Source organism: Brugia malayi (assembly GCF_000002995.4).
Source record: "Brugia malayi strain FR3 genome assembly, contig: Bm_v4_Chr4_scaffold_001, whole genome shotgun sequence".
Taxonomy (NCBI): Eukaryota; Metazoa; Nematoda; class Chromadorea; order Rhabditida; family Onchocercidae; genus Brugia; species Brugia malayi.
In genome coordinates this window covers 1,120,177-1,143,218 of record NW_025062478.1, presented here as the reverse complement: position 1 = coordinate 1,143,218, position 23,042 = coordinate 1,120,177, and the positions used below count along the sequence as shown (strand labels likewise).

Sequence of the window (23,042 nt, the reverse complement as noted above, 5' to 3'; positions counted from 1 at the left end):
ATTCAAGAGAAATTTCAACTAATTATTACGAATATCCATCTCACAAACAAATCCTTGATCTGGATACTGTAAGTCAGAGCAGTCAGTTATTGACCATTTTCCATTATGTATTACCGTATTGATAATCACACAACCTATCCGTGGTTCCGGTTCTCCTTCACTCCAGTTGGTGTAAATCATAGATTCATCACTTTGCCATTTCAAAGTACCATTAATATCTTTAATTAAACCAATCCAATATGTACCACTACCACCTATATCATAGATATCTGAAATAGAAAGTTTTTTATTGAATGATAATTTTAATAATTTCACTCAAATTTTAATTCTAGAATTTTGATCTAAAAAAAGTAAGGAAAGGGCCAAATGCAAAAAATAATTGTTAGGTAAATAGGTTATTTACGGGCAATGTAAATGGCGTTAATATCTTGTTTATCAGTGTTAGTATTTCAGGTTATGTGACCTGATATTACAATTTACATATTGAAATTGCTCACAATTCACATAATTTGCTTGTTGAGTATCTCTAATTGTAACCAAATGAGCACCAAATTTTGCGCAATAATCAGATCCTTCAGAATGAGTGAAACGACCGTGAATCTCAAATGATCAGATGAAATAGAGTTAAATGTTCTCGAAAGTATAGGTGGATGAATTCATTTGAAATAGGAAGAGTAAAATTACTTGAATTTTTTATTAAAAATGAAACAAAAAAAAAATACCGGGAGATAACACTTCTGCCTAAATTGCCACCATAGACTGTCACAGAGTTCTGAAACAAATATTTCGCATTATTAATTATATTTCAATATTTCATAGTATTATTATAAACAAATATTTCGTATTATTAATGCAAAGTATAAGTGATAGATATTGCTTTAAAGTCAAAAGTTTTACTGCACTATAAACAATCAGAATTCTTTTAATTATCAGATTTAAATAATAAGGAATCAATAAGTTCTTATCTAAGGCAGCTCTGTCACAATCCTACGGACCATAACCTCCTATGAGATCCGGTAGATACTGTAACAGGGAAGATTTCTTTCTGCAAGTAAGCTTATATATGAAGAATAATTTTATTATTTTTATCAATTAAGTATTTCACACTGTAATCAATGCCACGCTGATACTGAGCTTATTTTTATGTAAAAATTAATTGTTGACAGTGATTTTTATTAAAATCAGGCTTCCTGCTCCATGCTGTTTGGAATGTGTGTCTGTATCATACATCCGTACTGTATCATACCTCACCGTAGTGGACCGTAGCCTCTATCTCGTCATTTGCACCTTGCTTATTGGTTTTATACTCCAAAATGCTTTACCCACTCATTTACTTTAAACAATTGAAAGGATCAGAAATGCCGTTTCATTCTTCATTGTCGTAAATTTAATTTCTTACTTGTATAAGAATGAGAATTATGGCAGAGTCCATCCTGGCAAATTTGTGATTTTTTGCAATCTGCACTACTGTCACATTCTGAAATATTCCAAATTTTAGCAATGCTTTTTTTTTTTTGAAAAAAAATTCTTAGCAAAATGTAATGGAACAAGAAAAGTTTAATTAATGAGTGCGCTTCTCTCCTATACATTTTCATAATTTTAAACAAACTTAAAAGAAATCTACCGCTACTGTTAAGACCAAATTATGGACAAATTTTGGTCCAAGTTTTAGCAGTAATATATTCACAACAAAATATTCATCAATTGCGCATAGCTATTGAAGATTACATTGGCCATTCGTATAGAACCAAAATCAAAATTAGAATGATATTAAAATGATATTTATTGATAAATAAGAAAGTAATATTTAGATGAAATAGCTTAAAATTATCGGAAATTACAACAATAATCAATTGATCTAACAAACTACTAATCTTATTCCATAAAAGATTACTTTCTAAAGTCCAAGAATCTGTTTCCATATTTGATGTGTGATAATCAGATACAGTTCCTGTTTCAATAATTGTCTCAAATTCTGTCACATTCATTACTTCAGTTATTTCCTCATTTGGTATCTGCGATGCTGTCACATCTGTTGCTTCTGCCACTGTCTCACTTAATTCTTCAGTTTCGGTTTCTTCCAGTTCCTCAGATTCAGATTGTTCATCAGATTTTGCCATCTTCAACGTTTGAAATTCAGTCGTATTCGTTGGCTGATTGTTTATCTTTTCTTTTGCATCAAATTTTATTGGTTTTAATTTGAATGGTGGTACAATCAATGTTTCGAGATCATTCGTTGTTGCTAAATGCTCAAAACTTTGCACACATATACCATTCATACATTTTTGCCATGATTTACAGTGATAATTAGTATTACAATCTGAAATAATTTACTACATTTAAATGCTTAAATAAAACAAATTTTCTTAATTTAAATTACTTAATTTAAAAGTTTAGTTGAAATAATTTGCTTAAGACGTAGCTTTACGTGTATATTGATTAGATTAAAATATATGGACGTAAATCTTTCCCTTAAAATTGATAAAAAATAGAATTTAAATATAAAAACTATATCAAACTATCTTATTTGAGTTAAAAAGACGAGATAAAAATTTCAAACATATTTTTACAAAAATTATTTTATGAATTGCTAAAAATGAAATGTAAATGTTTTGCAACAAAATCATTTTGAGTGATTTCAATCAGACATAAAAATATAATTTGATTATATTATGAATTTTTAAGATTTATACATAAATGTTGTTTGTTTGTTTCTTTCATTGCTAATATCGGCAATAAATCCGGAATGCATTTCTCTTCCTCACAAATTTGATCAATACGGCAATCTCGATGTTTCTTGCAATCTGAAAAGAGCATTTATTTAAATCTTTAAAAAAATTAAATAAAATCTTGAAGCTAAATATGTATTTATCTAATACAAATATTTTGATGATACAATCATTAAATCTCAAACGAAAATTTGAATATTCTGCGCTTTTGAACATTTTAAGTACTATCGCCACAATGGCGAAGCTATAACCTAATGAACAAAAGCTATTGTTTTAAGTGATCTTAATCCACTTTGTAACCTTAACACCCATAAAATCCCTCCCAGTTTTCTTCCTTACAAAGCCATTCATTATAGTTCTTTGTTTGGTATGTCTCGATTGCGAGGTGTCTAGCTTGCTTATATCTTTAAATGTTTTATAATTTACATTTATATGTAATGCATTAATTCATTATTGTAATGTTACATAATTTTTAATGTTAATCTGTGGGTTAATTACCCAAGTTTGAGGTTTGAATAATAAAGTATATCACTTTAAATTGTCAAAAAATGAAAGAGATTTTGTTTTGTTGTGTTGTTTGTTTTATTTTGTTTGTTCACGAAGACTCCCACAGTACACGTACACAGGACGAGACCAGTACAGATTTGAGATTCTACCAGTATCGAGGACAAAGAAGTCAACGATCTGAACCATCAAGAAAGGAAGCTACTTTGTTTCAAAAGGAAACAGGGCAGTAAGAAAGAAATTCTAAATTTGCTTTCACTAGTTCTAAATTTTGATTAAGTGCTAAAATGTCCGTGTCGTGCAGTTGCTATGACATTAGCATTTGAAGAAATAATAAAATTTCAGTTTTTAATTGAAAAATGTATGACAAATGATTTAATGACAGTTGACAATCAATCGGTTGTTGACACTTCGAGCATTTATTGGTGATTCTTTGGATCACGGATAAAAAATAATCAGTGATCTATCTGACTAAATATTTTTTCGCAGTAAAAAGAAAATAAATTTCCATTTTACTCATTTTTTTTGTGCTATCAATCAAAATGATTAAATTTACTTAAGAAGGAACTAATAGCAATCAAATCAATGTTTTAAAAATTCCCAGTGGTACTAAATTACAGGAATTTTCTATCAGTGATAAAAAAGAAAAAAATATTTGATTGATAAAATTTTTAGCTTAAAAAAGGAAATGAAAATTATTTCGTAACTGAAAAGCTGCAATAGGAAATTTGAAAAAAAAAAATTATCATTTCGGAATGATAAAATTAACAGCAATTAATTATAAACTTACTTTTGCCATCAGTGCCAATAATAAGATCGCAAAAGATAAGAGATAGCAGTAATATTTTCATTTTAAATTTTACACGCAAAAGAATCAAATGAAATTTCTGTAAATGTACAGATATTTAAATTAGTGAATTGGTTTTAATAATAAAATTAGCTAGCCAATAGACAAGAATGATTTTAATTACGATTTCAAAATATCATTTTCAGTAATGATGAAAAGTTGAGTTGAACAGAATATGTTTTTGAATTCTAGGTTCAAGCATTTCAGGAAAAAGATTTTAGTATTAATTAAATGATAAATGGGTGAGGGAAAGTTAAAAGAATTTTTCATTATTTAATCACAAATGAAAACATACATATCTTGCCTGTCACGATAAGGAATTTATGAAAGTTAAATTTCTTTTCTTTCATTTAAATACAAAAAAAAGAGACCGAAATGAGTGAGTAATCCGAAAATATGTCATTGAAATGGCATTCATTTTAAAATTTAATGTTTACAATTAAATTCTGTTTCATCAAATGTTTGATTAAAAAGAATATTGTTGAATGAACCAATTACATTGTGACAATTTTGCAGTTCAAATCCGAACTTATCAATCTTCTCATTGTTTTTTTTTTCTCACTTTTGAAATATTTGGAATTTTGATACATTGCAGAAAATAATTTAAAATAGAAAAAAAAAAAAGAAAAAATAAGTGAACAAATTTTAGTGAAATAAACAGGTATACATGAACAAGCATTTGATATGAATATTTCAAGTACTGCATTTTTTGTTAATTAAAGTATTCTTTACACCATTTCAAAAATATAGTAATTTGAATTTTTTTTTGTTGTTATACCAGCTCATTAAATTTTTAAAACTTTGAAACAATTTTCAGCTGTCAAAAGATAACATAATGATAGATAATTTACGTATCATTTATTTGAAGTGAAATAATCAATAGTTCGGGAAGTAAATAAATGACAATTTAAAATTTTTGTTAGATTGAAATTTTAGGTATTTAATTTTTAGTTACAAGGTAAATATTTAGAAATGCAATAAAATAAGTGAAGCATTGATGTTGTTAAAATGAAATTTCGTCTAAACAAAATTATAATTTATGATATTATGTTTTGTTTACAGGATGCTTTTCCCACTTACTTGTTTATTACTCAAAATAAGTAATCTCAGAAATAATTCTCGAAAAATAAATAATTTTAAAAATAATATCTGAATGAAATCGGTAATTTGATATCAGTCGGTAATTTGTAAATATTTAAAAACAAATATGAAACATTCATGTCATCGACATCCAAGCAAAATTATAAATTATGTTTTTTTTTTGTTTGCAAAAACTTACTTTCTTATTACTCAAAATAGGACATAACAAATTATAGAATAAGAATTTGAATAAATACCGATAAATTTGTATTTTATTGTTATCCTAAAATAAACATTTTTGTCAAATGAAAAATCTATGCATCTGAGCTTAGCCGTAGAAAATGTTTTCATTACTAATAGCCCTTAAACGTTTTCATTTCATTAAAAATTAAAATTTTATAAAAATTTCATTGGTAAGTTTATTTCGTTAAATGCTAATCATTTCAATGTTTCCATTTCATTAAAAATTAAAATTTTGTAAAATTTTCATTGGTAAGTTTGTTTCGCTACATGTTTAACCTTTGAAAATGTTTACTTCGTTACATAATAAGTAGTAAAGCTTGAAAAAAAATATATAACTTTCTTATTTCAAATACTACAAACTCAAAGTTATTTGTACATTTACAAAAAAAAAAAAAAATTAATTTTGATTTTAATATTGCATGGCTGAATTACACTGATGAAATTCATTTTTTTTTTTAAAAATTTCCCACAATTTTTGCAACGATTAATTTTATTTTTTCCATTCTTTTTTTTTTTTTCTTTCATCACTTTAATTACGTAAAATAATTTATTTTATTGAAATCAAATCAAATATGGTCGTTTGTTCTTTAATTAATGAAATATATGGTAGAATGTAACAGATATCGGCAAAAATAGATAATTCATAAAACAGTAAAATAAAGGAAAAGTTGACAATTAGAGTAATTAAGTAAAATAAATTATTATAAAAGATAAAAAAAAAAGAATTTTCTTTTCAAAAAAAAAAAAAATGCCAATTTGAAAAGTTGAAATACCATTGTTTTTTTTATAGATTTAATTTTAAAATTAAATTGAAATTTATTCAAAATAGTATTTTTATATAGCAAAATGGTATGGCAAAATGGTATTTATTGTTTCTTTTCTCTCCATTTCAAAATCTTTTATCTAAATTGTAATTTGAATTTGAATTTTATTTCTATGAAAACGAACAAACATTTTTGCTGTAGAAATGAAATTAGTATAATGCACAGAAAATAAAAAACAAAAAAGGAAAAAAAAAACTAATACAAAAATTGGAAAGAAAAAACATAAAATTAAAATTTTGAATCAATCGTCAAATTTTTAGACTTAAAATTTTAAATTTAATTTTATTAGAAAGTATAAAGCAGTATTCGCTACAAAAACAAATATAATTGTCACAAAAGTGATAACATAAAATATACAAAATGATAGTTATCAATAAAAATAAAAAAATGATAAATTCTAACAATTCGATCTCATTTTACATTTTTCACAAAATAATTTATTGCATTTGAATGTAATTTTGATAACATTGAAATATGTGTGATAATCATTATCAAATATTACTCAAAAAAAGAAAGGTAAACATTCTGTAGTAGCAAACATAGAAATTTAAAATTGATAAAAAGATATAAGTGACGAGCAAATGATTATCAAAAAAAAATTAAATTAATAAACACAAACAAATTAAGTGATATAATTAATTGCTATGTTCATGTAATTACATTAATTAAATTTAAATATAAAATTTTCTTTTTGCATCAATAATCTTTTGATGTGTATAATTGTACATTATTACCAGTTAATTGTAACCGTATTGGATTTAAAATTGAATTATCAAATTGTGAATCATTTAAAATGCGTAATTTTGATTTCATTCGCCGTTGTTCCAAAATCCTTGCATTATGTTCATTTTCTTCCAATTCACGATCAGTTCCTGAATGAAATGATTCGGTTGTAGAATAATGTCCTGAAAAAAAAAAAAAAAAAAAAACATTGAATTTAAAAATTTGAAAAATGAAACACAGAGAGAGATAGGTTAAAATTATTATCATTTAATAATTATTTAAATAAAAAACAAATCAGATAAAATACAGAGATAAGATAAAAATACTATCATTTAATAATTATAAATAAAAAACAAAATTTTTATTATTAAATAAAAACAAATTTTTTTTATAAATATTAATTAATAAATATGAATGAGAAAATAAATCATTAAAAGATAAAATTTATATCATTTAAGAATTAAAAATATAAGAAAAAATTTTTTACATAATTAATATATTATATCATTTTTTGTTTCTAATTAAATTTTACACACACACACACACACAAAAAAAAAAAAAAAAAGAACAAAGAAAATTTTACGTTTTAAATTGTTAAAAAATAATGGTTGTTGACATATTTCACGTATACCATCCAATAATGATTTATTCTGTTCCATTTCTTTAGATTTAATTAATGTTTGTGTCGTATAAACATTTGCAGGTTGTTTTAATTGTAATTCCAATAAATTATCATTGCATCGTGAATTATCATAACGTTTACTAATGCATAAATGTGCATTCTTCATGATAGAAATATTTAGAAGGATAAGAATTATCAGTAACATTAGACAAATAATTATGATAAGCATTTGTTTTGTTGTTAACATTGTAAAATCAGCAGTTGGTGATAGTGCTGAAAATAATATATGATAAAATATATTTAAAAAAAAAAAAAAAATTGAATAAAATTATAGACTTGAATAAAAAGTAAAATTAAATAACAAATTATATTAGTTGAGAAAATTAAACAAAATCATGTAAAAAAAAATATTTAAATTTTGATTTGAAATTTGATTTTTGAAAGAAAAAAAAAAAAAAAAAAAAAAAAAAAAAAACAATAAATAAATTTGTTATTTCTACAAATATTTTATAACTTCATTTAGGTTGAATACAAAAAAACATTTAAATTCTAATTTGAAATTTGATTTTAGAAAAAAAATAAAATAAATTATACAAAAAACGTTTAAATTTTAATTTGAAAATTGATTTTAGAAAGAAAAAAAATAATGGTAAAGAAATCATACAAAAAACATTTAAATTTTAATTCAAAATTTGATTTTTGAAGGAAAAAAAATAATAAAAAAATTTGTTATTTTCAACAAATATTTTATAATTTCATTTATAAATTGAATACAAACCAGAATCTTGAAGTGTTAAAATAGCATTGAACATATGATTTTTGCTATTATCATGATTATCATTATCACTAATTTGGATAACTTTAGCAAGTATTTGACTTGCTGTTAAATGATCACGAATACGATTCTTGAGGAAATCTTTTATCATCATAACATCCGTTACAAATTGTAATGATATCTAAAGCAAAAACGGTTAAAATTAAAATTACTTTCAAACAATATAAAATGTAAATATTCAAATTAATTTTTGACTAACTCTTGAATATGAATATATATTCTATAAATTTAAAATTTCTAAATTATTATCTTAAAAAAAGAATGCAAATATTTTTCAAGAATCGCTAAATAATAATCATGTTACCAAACATAAACAAATCAGACAAATATTTAACAATTTACTTTGAAATTTGGTTTTTTAAAAAAAGAAATATTACATACGTCAAATTTCAATTTATTTTATTTGAAAAAAAAGTTCAAAAAGAAAAAAATGAGATGAAAATTGAAAAAAAAGGGAGTGTTATTTGGATAATTCAAATTTGAATAAATGAATCAAATATCAAGTTTTACCTAAAGTAATAAAAATAATTTGCAACAAAAAAAAAAAAAAAAAAACAATTTTGACAATATTTAATAAATTATAAAAATAAAAAATTTAAAAAAAGAAAAAAGAACTTACAATATCAACTTGCACAATATTAGTTAAAATTAATTTGCAATTGAATCCAACATGTGTAATATTTGCTGTGTTTACATCTAATAGCAAATGAAAACAAACATCACCTGATGTTGTTCCCTGTAAACAAAAAAAAAAAATTTTTTAATTAAAAAAAAATTTATTAATTTTGAAATTATTAACTGAAATAATTTATTTATTCATTTTTACACTTTAAAAGTTTTTTTTTTTGATCAAATCTTTTTTTATCATATTCAATTCGTAGTGTAAGGGTGGATGTAATATACAAAATAGAAATTTACAGATTTTCTTAAAAGCTAAAAAAGGAAAAAAAAATAGCTGCAATATTTCAAATTTTTAAAATAAATATTTTTTAGTTTTAAATAATATATATATTAAGCTAAAATGATTTATTTATTCGTTTTTATTTTTATTATATATTAAATATTATTCAATTTTTTTTTTTTTTTTACAACCTTAAATGATATATTATTAGCAATAATTTTTTGCAATTTAACTTATAAAATTTCAAAAATTTTTTAATAATAAAATGAGCTGAAAAAGTTTTGCATAACAATTGAAATTACCTTACCGATGATAAATTATTGATATCAAATTCAAGATACATTCGTGCACATTCACGTGTATTCTTGTTATTAGCATTCAAACGTTCATGACAAATGCGCCGCGCTGTTTCACTATTTATTTGCAACCATGAAAGACATCGTCCACGTGGATATTCGCATTTTCCTTTGAGACATTCATCTTCTGTGACAATAACACAGTGCTGAAAAATAAAAAAATAAAAATTTATTATATCTCAAAAAAAAAAAAAAAAACGACGTCACAGTACACGTAATATTACGCATATCGCAACGTCGTAATATAAAAAAAAAAAAAAAAAAAGCAAAATTATTTTTTAAATTCCATTTAGCTAACACAATAAATCTAATTATTTTCAATAATAAACAATAATTAGTAAATTATAATATTTCACCACGTATAACGTAGTAAAGTAATAATATTTTACGTATGGAAAACATGCCTGATCTTTTGGACATATAAGAGAATTATCTAAATTTGAATCATTATGAGAGCAATCACGTGATTCACATCGTTTCTCTGAACAGATAATATCACCCTGAAATTTTTTAAAAATTATTAAAATACAAGAAATTTTATAGAAAAAAAAAAAGAAAAGGATGAAAATGAAATGATTATTTATTACTTTTTGACATAAACATTGTCGACAATCAACTGTAGTCCAGGTAAATCCAGGTGGTATATATTCTGAATTTGATAATTTGCAACTTCCTGATTGAAAATGAGCTATAATTGAGAAATATTTTAATTTTATAATGGCACATTTAAATTATTAAAATTTTTTAAGTTTAAAAATGCAAATCTAAAGCAGTTTTAAACAGTTTTAGAAATTAAAATGTAATAATTATTTTCATAAACAATTAATGTCTAATAATTGCGATCCAATTTTTTTTTTTTTTCAGTTTGAACTCGTCTAAATTTTAATTTAATTATTAAAACAAGTAACTAGATGCTGCATTTTATTATAAATTTAAAAAACAACTGAATTTTTACGTCTACGAATATGAATTTAGACATATATGTTTATTTATTTAAATCTAAAAATTACTGAACATTATAAAATTCTTTAGCATTTATTTATTTTAATTAATTTTTTTTTTTAAAAATTTTATTAAATAAAATTATAAATTTAGGAATGCAGCACATACCATTATTTGTTGGATGATTTTGATCCAAATTTAAACGATATTGACAGTGATCACCATAATGGGTCGTATCACAATAGCATAAATATTTACTCGCAGAATTCCATGAAATTTTACATTGACCATATTTGCCACAATTTACATTAGCACATGGATCTACCTTTAAAATTATTATTTTAAATATTTTTATGTTTTCTTTTTTTTTTTTTTTTTTTTTTTTTCTTCGCTATCTTTCTTCTTTTTTCATTCATTTTTTAAAATTATTTCACAACTATTATTTACATTAAAAAGAAAAAAGAAAATTTGTTTATAATATTATTATGATAATATCAAATGTAATATTTATAAATTAAAAAATTATATAAATTTTTCTATTTTCTTCCAAAATAAATTCTATTTTTTAAATATTAATAAATATTTAACAAAAAAAAAAAAACAAAGAAAAGAGAGAAATACTTTAATTTCACAGTTTTGTCCACTAAAACCATTGGTACAATTGCAGTAATAATAATTTTGTAAACCACCACTTGAACATTTTCCACCATTTAAACATGGTGAATGATGAAAACAATAGTCTAAATCTCTGAAATTTATTGTATATATAATATTTATTATAAAATTTTAATATAACTTTTTTTTTGAAAGAAATTTTTAAATAAAATTATTAATTTTATTCATTCCAAAAAGAAAGACAAAGGAAAAGAAGAAAAGAAAGAAGTGATTTATGTTTTCTTTTTTTTTTCAAAAATTCACTTTTAATAGATCAATTTTTTTTTTTTTTTTTGGTTTTAAACAATAAAATTTCAAATAATGTAAAAAAAGAAAAACAAAAACAAAAAATACAAAGAATAAAAAAAAATAAAAATTAAAATTTACTTATCGCAATATGTTCCACCCCAATTTTTCTCACAAATACATTCATTTGGTTTATTACAATAACCATGTTTACAACCAAACTGTGGTTTACAACGATCACAATTATCACCTTGCCAACCATTACGACATCTTAATTAATTAATTAATTAATTAATTCTCTTTTTAAAATTAAAAAATATAGTTTTCTTTTTTTTTTTTGAAAAAAATGCCATAATTAATTAACCTTCAGTTATAATAATGCAATGTTTTCTTTTTTTGTAATGATTATGTAATAGATTTAAAAATGCATTAATAAGTTTTAATTTTCTTCCCTTTTTTTTTTTTTTTTTTAAAAAAAAAAAGAATCAATTAAAAATTTATAATTTTTTTAAGAAAAATATTTTAATTAATTATCTTTCATTTATAATATAATCTGACATCATTTTATTTTTTTTTTCTTGTAAAAATTATCTAATAAATTTGAAAATGTATTGATAATTTGAATGAATTAACTAATTGTTTACAAAAATGCATTATTTTCTTTTATCACTCATAAATGCTAATCTTATAATTCCCAAATAAATTAATTTTATTTACTTAAATTAATTTTATTATTTAAAATCTATTGATAAAATATATTATTATATGATAAAACTCTAAGTAATAATTGCGTTTTTTTTTTTTTTTTTCAAATTTTACATATAAATTAATTTCTTATTTTTCACTGAAACTTTTTTAATTTCTAAAATATTTAAAAAATGAAAAAAAAAAAAAAATATTTACTTGCATATTCCTGGTGAAACACAATATCCATTAATACAACCATTAGCGCAAATTGGGTCATCACAATTGTGTCCACTCCAACCATCTTCGCATAAACGTCGTCCATCCGATGAACATTTGAAGTGAAAACTGTTAATTTGAAATGATTAATCAATTAACAAAAAATAAATAAATTTAAATAAATCAAAAAAAAAAACAGCTTTATATAAGTTTTTTTCAATATATGTTGTTTTTAATATATATATATTTAAAATTTTCTATATATATATCTAAATAAATCGAAAAAAAAAAGACAGTTTTGTTTTTTTAAATTAAATAAATGTGTAAATGATAAATTAAAAAGGTAGAAATTGGCAAAGATAAATTATTGATATAGTAATTTAATTACTTATTAAAAATAATAAGTTTAAAAATTGTTTACCTGCCAATACTTGGATTACAAAAGATGGCGCATTCTGGTCCATAATAATTCGTACCACATTCCACTTTAACATCATATTCAATTTTTGTACCACCTTTTTCCTACAAATTATTTTAATTTTTTTTTTTTAATAAAATTCTAAAATAATTTCTAATGCATAAAAAAAAAATTTAAAATACAAATTGCATATATAAACATTCCTAATTTCTCATATTTCTCATATTTTGCATTAATTATAATTTTCTCATATTTTTGCATTAATCCGATTCTCATATTTTGCATTAATTATAAAATTATCCAATCAAAAATATTTTATTTAGCTGATAAAATATTTTAAATTTACTGATAATATATTTTTTCAAATATTTTTTAAATTCACTGATAATATGAATAATAAATATTTTTTAAATTTTAATTTCACTGATAATATGATCACAAATATTTTTAAATTTACTGATATAATTTTTCTAACAATTTTTTTAAAATATATTTTAAATACTTTATATTTAATATTTTTTAAAATTTAAATTTACTGCTAATATGAATATAAACATTTAAGTATCAAATTTTTAGACAAAATAAAAATGTTAATCTAAAGCTCTAAAATTAAAATTAAAATTCAAATAGTAGTAGAAGAGAAATGATTGCATAATTTTTACCTCAGTAATTTTTAAAATATCATTGGACGGTGATAATTGAAGAAAATTCTCCGATCGAAACATAATTGCCTTATTGGGTTCATGTCGCATCTCAACCAGAAGTGAAACATTCTAAAATTATTAAAAATTTCAAAAATTTTAATTTTTTTAGGCAAATTTTTTTTAATTTATATTTTTTCTTTTTTCTAATGATTAACATTTCTATTATAGCTATAATAATTAAAATTCATTTAAAAAATCAATAAAAAGTCGTAAAAAAATTTTTTTAGCAAAATATCAATAATTTATTGCAAGTTTCAAATAGAATACATTAAATTCCCTTGAAATAGTTTAAAATTTTTTAAAATTAATTTTAATGTTACATAGCAAAAGAATAATATTCTTTTTCCATTTTATAAGTTTAACAAATTTTATTAACAATAATATTAATTGATCAAAATTGAAAAAATTAAAAACACTCAAATTATTAATTAAATTAGTCAGATTAATTAAAATGAAAAAAAATTAAAAAAACACTCAAAAAATTTGTCACGCTAAAATAAGTTTCAATTTATATGCATCAAGCATTTATTTCATTATAAAGATTTATAATTAATTTGTTAATTTCTATATTTTCAATCTTACTAAAATGCTAAACCAAATATCTTTGCAAAGTTTTTACATTTTAAAAAGCCATTAAACAAATTTTATCTTTTTTTTTTTCACAAACTAATTATTCCATTATTTGAAATTTATGTTTTTTAATTAAAATTTTTACTTTCTAATTGCTGAATAGAAATTGATGTTTATAATTGTATTATACAATTATATTTTGTTAAATAATATTATTTTCATTCCTCAATAATTCATCCGAAATTCATTTAAATGAAAAAAAAAAAAGCAAATTATTAAAAGCTTTGAAAAAATGTTTATTTTAAATATTGAATAATTAATTTGAAATGATAGAAATATGAAATTTGCACATTCATTTTTCAGTTACATATTTAGATTTTATTTTCATTTTTCAATTACTCATCCGAAATTCATTTAAATGAAAAAAAAAAAAGCAAATTATTAAAAGTTTTGAAAAAATGTTTGTTAAAAATATTTAAAAATAATTAATTAAAAAAGTGATAAAAATGAAAATTTGCACACATCCATTTTTCAGTTTTATATTTAAATTTTAGATTTGTCAATTTGAATTAATTACATCAATTTTTATTTTTTTTATATTATTTATTGAAGAAGTAGCAGAAGCTAATAAATGATGCAAGATTTGTTATTATTATTGATGAATGACGTAAGTGAATTCACTTACATTTAGAAGTAATAGTAAATGTACCGGCAATTACTGTCCAGTAATTTGCCATTTTTAGGCAGGTGTTCATCTACACTTACTTTAATTTTAATTCCTGATCCGGAAATAGCACATATCTCAGTTGTGCATTATTAAATTTTTTTAATTCCTTAATCGGAAATAGCATATATCTCAGTTGTGGATTATTAAATTTTAATCAATTCTAAATTCATTGTTTAAATTTTTAAAATTTTTTAATTTTTAAAAGTTTAATTTTATTAGGCAAAAATTAATTAAAAATGGAAAATTAATTAAAAACAATAAATTAAAAAATGAAAAATGATTTTTTCAAAAAAATAAATAAATAAGCATTAATGAAAGAATTATTGCTAATTAATAAAAAAAAATATTTGTTCAAATAATTTTATCAACTAAAATATTTCTTATTTTTTTCTATAATCAAAAAAGGAGGTAAAAAAAAAGAAATGATAAATGTGAGAAATTTGATTTTTTTTTTTTTAAATTTATTTTAAAAATAATAACTGTATAAAATTGAGGTCAAAAATAAATGACAATAATTTGCAAAAAAAAAAAAAAAAAAAAACTTATTGAAAAAAATAAATTATTACAATTTGAAAAAAAAGAAAAGAATCAACTTTGCTTCATTTCTTTATTTTTAATTTTATATTTATATTTTTTTATTTCATATTTATGCATAATTCATAAATGATTGACATTTAAACTAAAAAAAAAAAAAACATTTTTCATATTTATTCCTTTTATATTTAATTCTTAAAACGAATCATTGCTGGGAAAATTTGTTTTTTTTTCTTTAATTTCTTATTTTGAACTAAATTTTTGATATAATTATTTTTTCCTTTTTTTTTTTTTTTTTTTTGTTTGGATGTTTTTAGAAAATAAACAAATTTTGTTCAATTTTTGATCCAAAATAATGTCATAGAAAATAAGCAACGAATATAATAACTTAAGAAAATTTTACGATTGTCAGTTATGAACCAAAAAAAAAAAACTTAAATACTTAAAAATTAAGAATATTGATGATAATATGGTTAAAATTCTGAAAATTCGAAAAATATAGTTATTAATGACAATATGTTGAAAATTTTAATTTTTGAAATTAAAGTTAAAATTTAATTTAAAGTTAACTTAATTTAAAAATTATAATTACTAATAGTAATATGTTGATAAAAAAAAAAACTTAAAAATTATGATTATTTATGGTAATATGTTGAAAAAATTTGAAAATTATGGTTATTAATGATAACATGTTGAAAATTTTAATTTTACTTAATGTTGAAATTTAATTTAATTTAATTTAAACATTATAATTACTAATGATAATATATTGAAATTTTTTATTAAAAAATAATTTGGAAATCATAAAATGCAAATTTTTGTTGATCGAAAAATTTATTCATTCTGACAGCATATTCAATTTTTGACAAAAATAATTTAAATGCATAAATCGGCAATGGTTGACAGCTGCTGTGACAAAATTATTTGGACTTTTCTTTTTGTTAAAAATACATTTTTACACTTATCAATGCACCTGCTTTTTCCCTTTCTTTTTTTCGTTTCCTTTTTCTTTTTCTTTTTCTTTTTTTTATTTTTTTTTCACTGAAATATTGAGGAAACGGATTTGTTATTAAATAAAGGAAAAAAAAAAAAAAAAATTAATAAATCAACAATTACCTTTTAATACCTTCAAATAGCAACATCTATGGAACAAAAAAAAAAAAAAATTTTTTTTTTTTTTTTGAAATTCTAAAATTATTTCCGGTACGAAAGAATGTAAAATTGTTTATTTATTAGATATTAAAGTAAACATTAATCATACGTAATAATTATATTTCTTATATGTATGGTATTACTAATAGATTATATCATTGCATGCCTTTTTTGTTGAGATATATTATCTTTAAAATGATAATTGATAATAATGATAAATAACTTTTGTGATCTTTGAAATGATTTTTTTTTCTTTGTTTCTTTAAAATGATAATTGATAATAATAATTAACTCTTGCGGTCTTCAAAATGATTTTTATTTTAATATCTTTAAAATGATAATAATAATAATTAACTTTGTGGTTTTTAAAACGATTTCCTTTTTTTTTTTTTGATATCTTTAAAATGATAATTGATAATAATAACTAACTTTGTGATCATTGAAATGATTTTTTTTTGTTATCTTTAAGATGATTTCTGATAATAATAATTAACTTTGTGATTTTTAAAGTGATTTTTTGATGTCTTTAAAATGCTATTTGATAATAATAACAATTAACATTTGATATTTTATTCTAACCATTAAAATTGATTGTTTATTGAAATAAATTAATTGGAAAAATTATCAATTTACTGTTTTTCATTTTTTGGTTTTTTTTTTTTTTTCATTTTATTTTGAAAAAAAAAAAAGAATGAAAAATTTTTCTATTTTATGAATAAGTTGTTATTACTATAAAGATTGCCTTTATTTCAAATTCTTTTTTTACATTTTCTTCTTTTTTTTGTTCGAATTGCAGCTGTTGCAATTAGCATGCAATAAAGGTGCAAGTCGTAGTGCATCGAAAGAATAGTTAAAATAGAAGTAAAAAAAAAAAAAAAAATTTTATTTTTAGTTTTTCTTTTTCTTTTTTTAAAGAATAGATCTATTAAATGGGTTCATTGCACGTGTTCTAATAGTATGTAGTATTCAAGGAAATGTTTTGTTATCAAAAAATATGCAAAAAAAAAAAAGAAATGAAATCATTTTCTAAATTTTCGTTTTAATTTAAATAATTTAAAAAATATATTACTAACTGATATTTATAGTTTAATAAATTAATTAGTATAATATGATCTTATAAGTACTATTAGCATTTCTAAAAATAAGCTAATATCAATTAAAAAATGATTTCTCTTATTAAGTAATTCTAATATAATTTCTTTTTTTAAGTAATTAACTTTTTTTTTTTTTTGAAGATGAAAAAATTTACAAAAATGTAAAACAAAACAAAAAATGTTAACAAGTAAATTATTGATATTAGAAAAGAAATTACTATTATTTCTATTTGTCAGTACTAAAATTTCTTGTAACTTTTTTTTTTTTTAAGTTAAAAATTCTGAAATATTAAATATTGTACTTAGAACATTTTGCTCAATTTTTTCAAATTTTAATTCAATTTATACTCAATACTTACTTATATATACTTTAACATATTAAAATAATCGATGTATATCCAAGTATTTATTTCCTACAAAACTTATATATCATTTTTATTACCTTTTATTTAACTTTTAAATCAAAAAAAAAAAAAAATCAAAACATTTTTTTTTTCTTAAATTTTATTAATTCAATAAACAAAAAAAAAAGAAAAATTAAACTGTAAATAATGCAAGAAATAAAATTTTTCATTTATTTATTTTTTATTCCTTTTATTTTAACATACTTTTTCGTTATGTCTTTTTTTTTTTTTTTTTTTTCTCGAAAAAAAAAAAAACACAAATATTTTAATTTTTGTTTAAAAGATAAATATTACTGCGCAATTGGAATGCAAAAAGCGCCTAAATGGATTGCATGCTAATGTAACATACAAATGCATGTGCACAAGTAGTACTACATGCATGCATGCATAGACATGCATATATGTATACATTTCAATGTTGATAAATTGATTATAAAACATTGCAATTTTCCATCTGCGCCAATTAAATTTTTTTTTCAATCTGCGCCAATTAATTTTTCCTTTTTCCTTTTTTTTTTTTTGTTTTTTCCCCTTTTTCAGCTCATTTCTAAATGTATTAAGGATGTGTGTATATTTACTGAATGAAATGCTATAAATGAATGATTATTTTTCCAATTAATGCACAAGCAGTAAATTACAGTTAATTAGATCCTAAATTATGGATCAATTAAGATGATGTCACATTCAAAAAATGCTATTACAATTTATATTGTAAGAAAATTTTTTTGCAAACCTAAATGACCTTTATTTGGCCATTAGCTAACCCGACAATATGGCACCAACAAGCTTTATTGAATAATAAAATTACAAAAAAAAAAAAAAAAATAAAATTTGATATAAAAAAAAAAAAAAAATTAGTTAATTTTTTTAATAAATTTTTCAAAAACCGTTAATATGTTATCAATAATATTTTAATGAATAATAAAATTTCAAAAACAAAAAAAGAAAATTTGATTTAAAAAAAAAAAAAAAATAACAAAATGGTATTCTTCTTCTCCTTTTTTTTTTTTTTGCTTCAAAAAAAAAAAAGTTTTAACAAATTTTTTAAATCGGATAATATCACAACTAATATATATTGATTAAATAATTAATTTAAAAAAAAATGTTTTTTTTTTGTTGTTGAAAAAAAAAAAGAACGTAATAATTAATTTGAATTAATAAAATTTTTCATTTCATTTCAAATTTAACATTGAAAGAAATAATAATTTTCTAAGCTAAGTTATTATGATGAAAAAAATTCTTTTTTTTAAAAAAGAGAGAAAGAGAGAGAGAGAGAGAGGGAGAGAGAAAGAAGGAAGAGTAAGCGATTTTTATGGTTAATTCATTTTATTCTATTCTCTCATCAATGTATCACACAAATAGTTTAATGAGTTATATAGTTTTGTTCGAAAAAAAAAAAAAAAAAAAAAGTAATACCAGGTGCTAAAGTGAAGTACATTTCAATTTTTGGCACCACTAAGTCGGTTATAAAAAGGACACAAATCTTTTAACCTTGTATTAATTTACCTTTCTCATTTCAAATATTGCAATCCATTTGACACTAATTCATTCATTCCTTCTTCACTCTTTCCTTCCTTTATTTTTCGGCAGGGTTTTCTTTTTCTTTCTTTTTTCTCTTTTTTTAAAATTTGAAATGGATAAATTTTCATCTGTTTCTATTTAAAAAAAAAAAAATCTTTTCTACTTCTCTTTAATCATTGAGTATATAAAAAAAAAAAAAGAACAATGAACAGATTTAAAATAAAAAAATTGAATTTTCAAATTTTTTTTTTATTTAGTATAAAAAAATTTCTTCTTATGTTAATAATATATGCATTGTTTTTTGTTTTAAAAAATTAAAAAATAATTTTTGAAATATTATATTAAAAATTATATATGTTTTTTATTTTCATTTTCACTTTGTTCATTTGAAAATTTACGGGTTGAATTTGAAATGAAAAAGAAGAGCGAATTCAAATTGGGTAAAATAAATTTTATGTTTATCTAAGTTTTTATTTAATTAAAATTTATTTTAAAAATTTATTTTAAAATTTAAAAAAAATTCAATTTCTTGTCATTATCATAAACAAATATATATATATGTATATTGCCTAATTTAAAAAAGTTCACATTCTTATAATTTTTTTTTTTTTGTAAAATATATTTGTTAATTTAACAAAATTGTTTCTTCAAATTTTTTCTTCTAATTTCTAAAATAACAATGCTACAAATAATAATAAAAGTAATAATTTCCTTTTCCTAAATAATTTTTTTTTTTTTTTTGTTTGAAAATCCCTCAAAATTTTTAATTTTTAGAAAAGGAAATGAAAAGAAGGATTGAAAAACAGAAAAAGGAAAAAAAAAGAAAAAAATTAGATGAGAAATTAGAAGGAAAGAAAAACAAAAAAAAACGAAAAAGGATTGATGTTGATTCAGTAAATGTAGCAAATAAAGATGATCATCAGTTGATCTAACCGACGAATCAATAAAAATCGAATAAAAGCGATCAAAATAGTTTGAAAAAAACAAAAAAGAAAAAGAAAGGAAGAAAATAAGGGCGGTGAAAAGTAAAACATTGATAAATTGGCTTTTTCTATATGAGCGATAAATCCGGAAATGATCAAAAAAGGAATTTAAAAAAAAAAAACGAAAAACGAAAAACGAAAAAAAAGAAAGAAAGAAAGAGCTATCATTAATATCGCAAATCATCTGCATATAACTAAAGGTAGACGATAAAAAAAATAAAAAAAAAAAAAAAAAAAAGGAAAAAAGAACGAAATAGCATTCATTTATAGTTTTTGAAGAAAAAAAGAGAATTTTATCTGATCATTTGTTATCATTTCTTCATTATAAGATTTAATTAATTCACTTTTTTTTTTCCCCCTATATATGTATATTTGTTATTATATTATTTGGGATATTGTAGATGTTGTTATCACTACAATATAATTAATTGTTAACTGATTAAATTTAATTTAATATAAATAAGAATTAATTAATGTGAATAATAAGAAAGAATTTATTAGAAATAATAATTTAATGTAAATAGTATAATTCTAATTGTTATCAATAATTAATCAAACTGATTAAGTTATTCTCGATTTCAGTCTATGATAAATATTGATTGATAATTAATTAATTGAGCATATTAATGCGAATAAAAAAATTTAATGAAATAATAATTTAATGTGTAAATAACAATACTACTAGCATAATTATAATTGTTATCAATAGCTAATCATACTGATTAAGTTACTCTCGATTTCAATCTATGATAAATAATATCAATGCTAGGGAATGTATTCAAATGAAATAGTAAACAAATGACCATTCTCATAAATGGACGGCGGTCAAAACTTGTCAAACATATGTCGGCAAATGTGTGGACAATACATTCATATAATTTTGATTAATTGCAATAATTTTGAGATGAGATTATTTCAAAAATAAGCATTTGCTAAGAGTGAAAATTTCAAAAAAAAAAAAGAAAAAATGAATTATTTTCTAATGAAATAATTTTTGTTTTTTTATTCATTTTAATTCAAAATTCAAAAAAAAAAATTCATGATTTTAATTTTTTTCTTTAATGTTTTTTATTCATTTAAATGATTTTAATTTGGAATTAAAAAAAAAAGGAAAGAAATCTACAATGAATGATAATAAATGGGAAAATAATTTTTTTTTTCTTAATTTTTAAAGATTAATTTATATATTAAATATGATCATAATTACTTGTAAACAATTAAAAGATCAAAAAAAAGAAATTTTTAATTACATTCATATATTTTAAATACTTAATATTTTATTACTATTTTTTAATAAAAAGGCTTTTGTTTTTGTTTTCTGAAATTTTGATTAATAATATCCAATTTGATAAACAATGAAAATTAAATAAGTAAATTAATTATTTCATTTGCAATACACTTTCAAATATTTCCCACGTTCTAAATGTATGTGAGCATTGTAAAATTTTTCATTTTTCTTTCTTTCATTTTCTTTTTTTTTTTTTTTTAAACAGTGTAAAAAAAAGATTTCATTTTTTCTAAATGCTCGAAAAGCAAATGATAAGGTATTGGTAATAGCAAATAATCAGACAATACAGCAAGTAAATGGTGCCAATGGTACCCCGAAACTAAAAAAAAAAAAAAAAAAAGACAAATTGCACCAAAAAAGAAAATAAAAATAATAATCAAAATTTTAAATAAAATGTATTTAATAAAAAATCAAATGTTAATATTAAGAAATTTAAAAAAAAAAAAAAAATTACATTATTAATTTAAATGTTAATATTAAAAGATTTTTAAAAAAAAAATTTTAAAACCTTTATTGGCCATCGAACATCAAATGGTATGCTAACATTATAATTACTTAATAGTTGTGTGCCAGCAATAACACGTGAATTATGATGCAGTAACGAGCAATCACGATGAAATTTTCGATGTTCAAATCCAACACCAACGCAAACGTGAACGTACATTTGACAGTAACATTCTTGTTCAGGATGATCTTAAAAAGTAAGTAATAATTTGCTAATTACTAGTAATAATATAATTATAATTATTAAGTCTTATAAAATTAAATATGATAAAGGTACCCAAAACTAAGAATAATTTTTTTTCTTAGAAGTAAGTAATAATTTCTTAATTAGTAGTAGTAATAATAGTTATAATTATTAAATTTTATAAAATTAAGGATGATAAGGTAGCCAAAACTAAGAATAAATTTTTTTTTTTTTTTCATAAGTAAATAGTAATTTGTTAATTAGTAGTAATAATAGTCGTTGCTATTAAATTTTTGTTTTTAAATTTTATAAAATTAACAATTATTATCAAAATCAAATATAACTGTAATCCTTGAATTAAACATTACTTTTTCTTTTTCTTTTTTAGTTTATAAATTTTTTAAATTTTACATATAATACATATAATTTAAGAACCAAAGATGATTACTAATTAAGAACCAAAGATGATTACTTGAAAACTTAAATTATACCTAGAAAATATTAACTTAAAAAGAAAAGAAATGTTTTACCTGCAGAACAACAAATCCCA

The 23,042-nt window shown here is 20.8% G+C and overlaps 2 protein-coding genes across 2 annotated transcripts; both read right to left on the bottom strand.

Moving 5' to 3' along the window:
• Positions 1-18: 18 nt before the first annotated feature.
• On the bottom strand, positions 19-2,279 carry Bm8932 (Uncharacterized protein; the record flags this gene model as incomplete). Its single annotated transcript, XM_043081250.1, has 5 exons — positions 19-269; positions 498-600; positions 723-772; positions 1,400-1,477; positions 1,895-2,279. 5 exons carry the CDS (start codon positions 2,277-2,279, stop codon positions 19-21), a joined length of 867 nt encoding a protein of 288 aa, XP_042937184.1.
• Positions 2,280-6,923: 4,644 nt separating this feature from the next.
• On the bottom strand, positions 6,924-22,468 carry Bm17713 (Uncharacterized protein; the record flags this gene model as incomplete). Its single annotated transcript, XM_043081249.1, has 14 exons — positions 6,924-7,132; positions 7,534-7,845; positions 8,351-8,528; positions 9,027-9,143; positions 9,616-9,810; positions 10,069-10,164; positions 10,252-10,352; positions 10,775-10,931; positions 11,228-11,354; positions 11,648-11,776; positions 12,410-12,538; positions 12,831-12,931; positions 13,490-13,600; positions 22,313-22,468. 14 exons carry the CDS (start codon positions 22,466-22,468, stop codon positions 6,924-6,926), a joined length of 2,118 nt encoding a protein of 705 aa, XP_042937183.1.
• Positions 22,469-23,042: the final 574 nt, after the last annotated feature.